The sequence below is a fragment of the Lathyrus oleraceus genome, chromosome 1 (genome assembly GCF_024323335.1).
Source record: "Lathyrus oleraceus cultivar Zhongwan6 chromosome 1, CAAS_Psat_ZW6_1.0, whole genome shotgun sequence".
Classification (NCBI taxonomy): Eukaryota; Viridiplantae; Streptophyta; class Magnoliopsida; order Fabales; family Fabaceae; genus Lathyrus; species Lathyrus oleraceus.
In genome coordinates this window covers 371,004,934-371,012,562 of record NC_066579.1, presented here as the reverse complement: position 1 = coordinate 371,012,562, position 7,629 = coordinate 371,004,934, and the positions used below count along the sequence as shown (strand labels likewise).

Genomic DNA, 7,629 nt, shown 5'->3' with positions numbered 1-7,629 from the left:
CCTTGACTACTTCAAATTGATTGAATCTTGTAGAGATTTCTCGACGTGACTGCCTCGGATCGATGAGATCTCGAAGTGGTTTGTCTTTTTGCTCGACAGAGTCTTCAAACATTTTGATTGATGTAATCAAGAGAAGTGGCTTGCCCCTGCTCAGCGGAGGTCTCAGGCATTCTACACTTTTGAGATCATCAAGTTCCTCAATTCACGTTCATTATGGAGAATCTCTTGATGTCAGATGCTTACTCACGAGTAAGACAAGTCCATTCTTGAAATGATAATGCAATGTCATTTTTATGCAGTTTTAAAATCCAAACATGCTCACTGAAATTCTAAAAATGAGCAAATTGATGAGGAGTCAGTTTTAACATGATCGTTCTAAATATAGTACGCCTTCGAAATATACCTTTGCTTCAATTAGGTCTTTTGAGGGTTGTAACATGGTCTGGTTCACGGTTTCAGAAAGAGAGGATATAAGGCTTGAACCTAACCTAACCCACCCGCTCTTCGTGATGTTCTCCAGTCCAACGTTCAGCTAGTTTGAAACAAACACTCTTCTTCCAAAAGGGACTTGGGAGTAAAAGGAACCCAAGAGGTTCTTGGTGTGGCGGTCATGCACCTTCTGTTTGGTTTGTGGCCACACGAATTTGTTCTTGTTGAGGATTTTCTTTTGATTCCTCTTGTGCAGATTTTTCAATTTTCCTACTTTTGCTGGATTGGTTCAGATTTACAATCCACATGGATGCCCTAATTTTGCCTAAGTAACTCGTTTTCGATTTTTCGACTTAGCGGGCTTTCTTTCTTTTTTTTTGTTTTTGTTTTCTTTCTTTATTTCTTTTTGGTGAAACAAATCGTGTGACATCTATCCATTTTATTCGGATGGGTTGTGACCGCCTCGTACCTCTGTGGGTGAGAGACAACCATTTGGACTTTGGCGGTTTCCGACCTCTTGTGAGGGATAAGATATGTTTGATCCTTAGATAGGACACTCCTCTTTTGAAATTTGAACGCTTGGTCAAACTGACTGACGACTACCCTGCCCCGGTTTGAGATTAAGGGTTTTATATTTAGAAAGAAACTCCTACTCCTTGGCTTAAAAGGGTTGACTAGGGATTATCTTCCTTATATCTCCGGTGTTTGGGATTTGAAACAATGCCTTACATCATCAGCAAGGTTTTATTCAAAAGCGTACGAGTAATGATTTGGTTTCGTGTTTTTAATTTCATCATCCTCCTCCAAAAACCAACATTTGAATATTGATAATATAAAGTATGAGTGGCACGAATGGGTTTATTCAAAACATGCATATTCATTTCAATGTCTTTATTATTCAAAAACAAATGAGTTCATTACAAATGAATGTTACAAATGACAATCAAGAAAATCACACATGAACATGATTAAATTAGAAATTGCTGGAATGATCCGCTTTATTCTCCCATTGCTTGGGGTCTTGATTCTGGAAAAAGCTGACGAGACAGTTCCACAGATACAAATCTTTCAGATCCACTACTGTTTTGACTATGGCATTGTAGATGTACTTGCCTGCACGGGGTTGTTTGGAACAACTGGCTTGAACGATATTGCTTTTGAGTCAATCAAGTCTTGTACCTTGTGCTTGAAGACATTGTAATTCTCGATCGAGTGCCCCCGCGTCCCAAAGTGATACTCGCAGCTGACGTTCATGTCATACCCGGGAGGAAGAGGTACTGGTGGAGCCTTAGCTTCTCTCAGTTGGACCTGCGAATCCTTGAGCAAGTGAGCTAGCAGAAGTCCATACGGCATGGGAACTGGATCAAACCTTCTAGGAGGCCTCCTTGGTCCTTGTCTACCCTGTTGATAGTAATTTTGTTGTTGCGGGGCAACAGGTTGATGAGGAGCATAGGGTTGCTGATATTGCACCGCTGGAGGACCAGTTGGAATGACATACGCTGGCTGCAGATACGGGTTAGGTGTTACTGCTACCACTAGATAGTATGGCATTTGGTAACCTCCATCTCCCCCTTGAGCGATAACATTGGTCTCTCATTCCTTCTTCTTTGAGAATCCGGAATGAGACTTTTTTGCTCCACTAGCCGCAGCGGTTGTATCTTGTATATTATCGATCTTCAAGCCATTCTCAATTCGCTCGCCGGCAATGACCAAGTCTGAGAATCCCGAGGTGGTACTCCCAATCATTTTTTCAAAATATGGCCCTTGAAGGGTTTCCACGAACATATTTATCAGCTCTCTTTCAAGAAGAGGGGGTTGAACCCTGGCAGCCAGATCTCTCAATCGTTGAGCGTACTCTTTGAACGATTCATCCGGCTTCTGAGGAAGGCTTTGGAGCTGAGTCTGATTGGGAGCCATGTCCGAGTTATACTGATAATGCTTCAAGAAGGCTTCAGCAAGTTCCCTCCAGGTTCGTATATGAGTGCGCTCGAGCTGCATATACCATTCCAGAGAAGCTCCACTAAGATTGTCCTGGAAAAAGTGCATTAAGAGTTTCTCGTCATTAGAATGAGCGGCCATCTTTCTGCAGAAAGCTCGGATGTGGGTCTTTGGACAAGTGACCCCTTGATACTTTTCAAAGCTCGGGACTTTCAACCTGGGAGGAATTTTCACGTCTGGCACTAGGCACATGTCGGCAGCATCCAACCCAAAGGTATCGGGACCTTGCATCGCCTTGAATCTCTCCTCCATCATTTGAAATCTCCTTTCGATGTCAGCAAGAGAAGGACCAAAAACTTCATAAACTGAGTCAGCCTTTGTAGTGAAGAAAGCGTCCTGTTGTTCGTCAATCTCAGGTTGGAATCTCCCATTGGAGGGGATATTGAACGTCTGATTAGCATTTTGATACACCAGACCTCTTTCGGGAGGTGGCTGAGCTACAACAGGCGTACCAGCTCCTCTTGGTGGATTCACCAGTATAGTCACAACAGTAGGGTTGGCGGCGGCAACTCTCAGATTAGCCTGACGCATTTCCTCTTGTCCTCTAGCTAGAGCTTGCGGGGCTTCAACAAGTTGACCCATCTGAGCCTTCAAAGTGTTCATATCCTCCCTCATAGCAGCTTCGTTTTGCTCCAACTAATCCATGAGCAATTTCTGATTATTGTGCGTGTAGTATGAATGTCGGGAAGTCAGCTTGACTGTGGATGATTCTGGATAGAAGGGCCAAATGGTTAGTTTTGTGGGTTTTGTATGGTGACATGCAGAATGATGCATGAATATTATATTTGAATTTTTTTTATGATGCATGAATGCATGAGTGAGTGAATGAATGATACACAAGCATGGTTCCCACGAGTTAAACGCACAAGTTGGCATGGTATCGCAAGTTCGAGATACGGATGGAGGATAGCTCTGATTGCTTACTCACAATGGGGATCTCACCGATCGTAGTCTAGGGTTAGATAGGGACCCCAGAGTCATCGATTCATTTGGTTGTTTGCTGCTTACGGCAAAAGCTTGTCGGTCATCAACTCCCTCAAATGAGCCTCTTATGGGTGAGATCTTCGTACCGACCCATACGAGAAAAGCTTCTCGGGGGCCCGCACTACGCGACCATCGACATCGGGTTCTAGACAAGGGTCTCAAAGTCACGGACCTCCTTAACTGTTTGCCGCTTACGGAAAAAGCTTGTCGATCGTCAACTCCATCAAGAAGATCTACTTTGAGTGAGATCTTCGTACCGACCCACGCGAGAAAAGCTTCTCGGGGACCCGCACTACGTGACCATCAATCTTAATAGGCCATAGGTTTAATGTTCTACAAAGGTCCTTAGAGTCATGGATCATAATGAAGACATTAATCGCTTACGCCAAAAGCTTGACGACCGTCAATGTCTCCAAAAGAATCTACTCTAAGCGAGGTTCTCGTATCGACCCTTACGAGAAAAGCTTCTTGGTGGCCCATACTACTCAAACTCTCCTATCTCAAGTTTGCACTCTAGACTCGGGTGGAGAGTCTTTCCCACAAGGTTATATGCAATTGGAGTTGCATCCATCGACATCATAGAACCATGGAACCATGAAACAAATATTACAAAATTTAAAGCGAAAGGCAATAAATAAGGCAAACAATCAAAAGGATAAGCATCCACACACGCGAGGAAGCAACCTAGATTAGGCTTGACTTGCTTAGGGAGGTATCCCCAGCAGAGTTGCCAGTTGTCGCTACACGAAAAAATACAGAGTCACCATCGATTTTTATTTATTCCAAAGGAAAGGGAAAATATCGAGAAAACCCCAAAGTATGGTCGTCACAACCATGAACAGGTTCGGAAGTCGGTTATGCAAGGGGAAGGTATTAGCACCCCTCACATCCGTGGTACTCCATGGGAACCATCTAGGATGTTTGCGCTTACGTGTGTGTTATTTATCGAAATGTTTGCTTGCCAAAGGTTTGCGGAATGAAGGTAGATTTTAAATTAGTGTGCTCTCCAAGGAATGGATCCTCGTGCCTACGTATGCCCACTTGTTGAAGTGAGAAATCAGAGCCTTCGTAGTTCGTTGTTTTAAAATTGTTTGTTTGTTTTGTTGATTTTATTACCTTGAAGAAGGGTTTTTGATTGTATCGCCCTAAGGCTCAAACAAAAGGTTTGAATGCGTTGAATTGTTTTTAGGTTTTTGATAAAGTGTTATTGATTTCGGATTGCACTAAAGACTATGGATAAAGGTGAACACCTCAAACTACCAAGCCAAACGTCTTGTGTTCGAAGCATTCATAATGAGTGTAGGAAAGCTCCAGTCTCATGCCTTCTTTATCACTTAAGGCTCATGACGTACGATCCTAATAGCCATTTATTGTGTTTTTGGATTTGATTTGGAAAAGACCGCTTGACGTTGGATCAAGGGTTTGTTTATTGAGTTTGACTTGAAAAAGAGACCGCTTGACCTTGGATCAAGGGTTTGATTATTGATTTTGAATGGGTGAACGTTCCTAATGCCTAAGGAGTAGCTAACAAGCAATAAAAGAAAGCAAGTAAATGCGTACATCATAAAGGGGAGAGGGGGTACATGTAAAGTACAAGGGAGTGCAGGAAATAAATGGTCTCATTGTCAGGTAGCCCAAGAGAAAGCCGTATGTGTGCAAGTGTGTCATAAACTAGAAAGCACATAAAAAATTACAATTTATCTTGATTCGTGAATGCTCCTTCCATGTTTGGGTTGAATGATTGTCCAAGGCCTTTTGCAAAGGGTCCTAATAAGTCTCTAAGAGTATTGTCCAATGCCCATTACATGCTAAGGGAATTATTTTCTTTTTTGCATTTTTTAAGTCTTTACCATTTTTAGGTTCATTTTTGAATGAGACGAAGAATGATACAATATGGAATATAAAGCAAAATAAAAGCTAATAAAGTAAAATGACAAAAATTAAATGTTAGAGGCAGAAATTAAAAGTTAGAAGTTAGAATGCAAAAATTAAAAGGTTAGAAGTTAGAATGAGGAAATTAAAGAATTAGAAGTTAATTGTTAGATGTTTAGGAGAATATTCAAGAAGAATTATCAAAATTATATTCTAAGACAATTATCAAATCAATTCCAGAACAATTAACAATCAATTAATATCTAAAATAATATCCTAATTAATAAAATCACTATTCTAAAAAATCAAACAGTCCACAACACTAAAAATCAAATCAAAATTCTAATAACAAAATTAAAATTCTAATTGACAACATTAAAATCTAATTAGCAAAGTATTAGCAAGATTAACATGGGCCTAAACCACCCCAAGCCCAAGCAGGAGGGGTTACACTGGCCATGGGAGGTGTGTTGAAAAGAAAACCGGTTAGCATTGGGCCTAAAATTGAGGCCCACGGTAGAAACACCCAAAGCCGAAAGGCCACCACCTTCACCCTAACTCACGCTCACTAGTACACGGCAGAAGAACAAACCAGACCGTGAATCTAACCGCGCCGACTTTCGTCGCCGGCGGTGGTTCAAAAATGGTGAAGCATCTCACGCCACTATTCCGCTTGTACTCTCCCTAATCGAATCGGAAAAACACTCATCCACCTAAGTAGAACGAAATCGCTAATATGCGAATCTTCGACGGAATGAAACGAGTAACGAATGAAATTGGAAGCGGAGTCGACCACTATTCACAACAACAAAAGGATCGACTAACACGAAGAGATGAGAGAGCCTACTGGTGACGACGGAGGCGGATCCAAAGCGAATGTCGAATTCGAAACTCAGGTAAACGACGCGCTATCTGATTCTTCAACCTTTAGTCCTTTGTTCTGTTGTGAATCGCCTATGTCACGCCGATTTCCTTGCTATGACGAATCATGATTCAATTATGGATGATTTTTGGTTCAACTCGTCTCGTGATTCGTCTTTGTTATGAGATTTTTTTATGGCGCGGAAAGTTGAAGTTCAATGTGACTTGCAGGAATTGGAAGATGAAGATTGAAGACGTTGATGCCTTTCGCTAACCAAATCGAAGGGAGAAAGAAGGAATCAATTTTTTTCGAAGGAAGATTCACGAAGAAGTTGCAGAAGAGTGAAAGAGAAAAGAAGAGTTTATGGAAAAGATTGTCGGGAGCCAAAATTCGGTGATGATCAAGGTATTTATAGCGTTTGAAGCATGCGTTTCTGGAATTTCTCTGTCGTCGTTTTAGAGGATGCACGTCGTTTTGGATTGACGCGTTGCCCTTTCCTTGCTTGCGATGTTTTTTGGCTCGTATTCACCGTGTTTTCAATGTCTTGCAACTTATGGTAGCTTTTTGATTTTCCAAATGGCTTGTTGCTTTTGGCTATTGTCTGCGTTTTGTAATTGTTAGTAGCTTATCCGCGTTTTCGCTTGGATGCTGCATTTTGATGCCTGGCTTGTGAAATTTTATTTTTTATTGTGGTGCGGCTTCCGTTTGGTTTGAATTGCTTCCGTTTTGAGCAGCTGCTGGTGTGAATTGCGGCTTGTAGCTTCTTGCACTTCGCACATGCGCTCGTATTCAGGTGTTTGGCTTTTCAGTTTGTTACTTTGAGCTGCAGTTTTATGGCTTATCAGTGGTAGCAGCTTGCTCACTGCGTTTTCTCTTGTTGGCTCATGGCAGCTCCTTTTTGGCATTGAGTTTCGGTGCTAGCTTGTTGGCTTGGATGCATTTAGATCGCATGCAGTTTGATTGCAGAAGCTGCGCTTTGGCGCGTTTTCATGCTGCAATACTCATTTCATTTTGTCTTATTTGGATGTGGTGTTGGACTTTCACTACTGTTTGAGTTTTGGTTAATTAATGGACATTCTTGGATGTGTAATGGTTATTTTGGATAATGGTAATTGGTTTTAAATGGATAAACTAAATTGGATATAAAATGAAATATGGATCTGGTTAAAATGAAATTGGATTATGAATGGATTTAAATGGAAATGGATAATTGGTTTTTGAAAATGGATTATCAAGATGAAATATGGATAAATCTGGATATTGAATGATGTTTAGAAAATGGATTACTTTGGAAAATGGTTAATGGGATTAATTCTAATTAAACAAAAATGGCCCATTAGAAAAAGAAATAAAATTCTACAATGCTTAAAATTCTAAAAGTCGATCCGAATTTCCAAACATCAATTTGAATCAAAATTAACTCGGACAAAAATCCATTCGAGTTTCTTGAATTAACTTGAAATCAAAAATCCATTTGAAACTGA

The 7,629-nt window shown here is 40.9% G+C and overlaps 1 protein-coding gene across 1 annotated transcript; it reads right to left on the bottom strand.

Annotated features, from left to right (window-relative positions):
* Positions 1-2,022: 2,022 nt before the first annotated feature.
* Positions 2,023-3,042, bottom strand: LOC127107491 (uncharacterized). Its single transcript, XM_051044776.1, has one exon. The coding sequence runs from the start codon at positions 3,040-3,042 to the stop codon at positions 2,023-2,025; it is 1,020 nt and encodes a 339-aa protein (XP_050900733.1).
* Between the last annotated feature and the right edge of the window lie 4,587 nt (positions 3,043-7,629).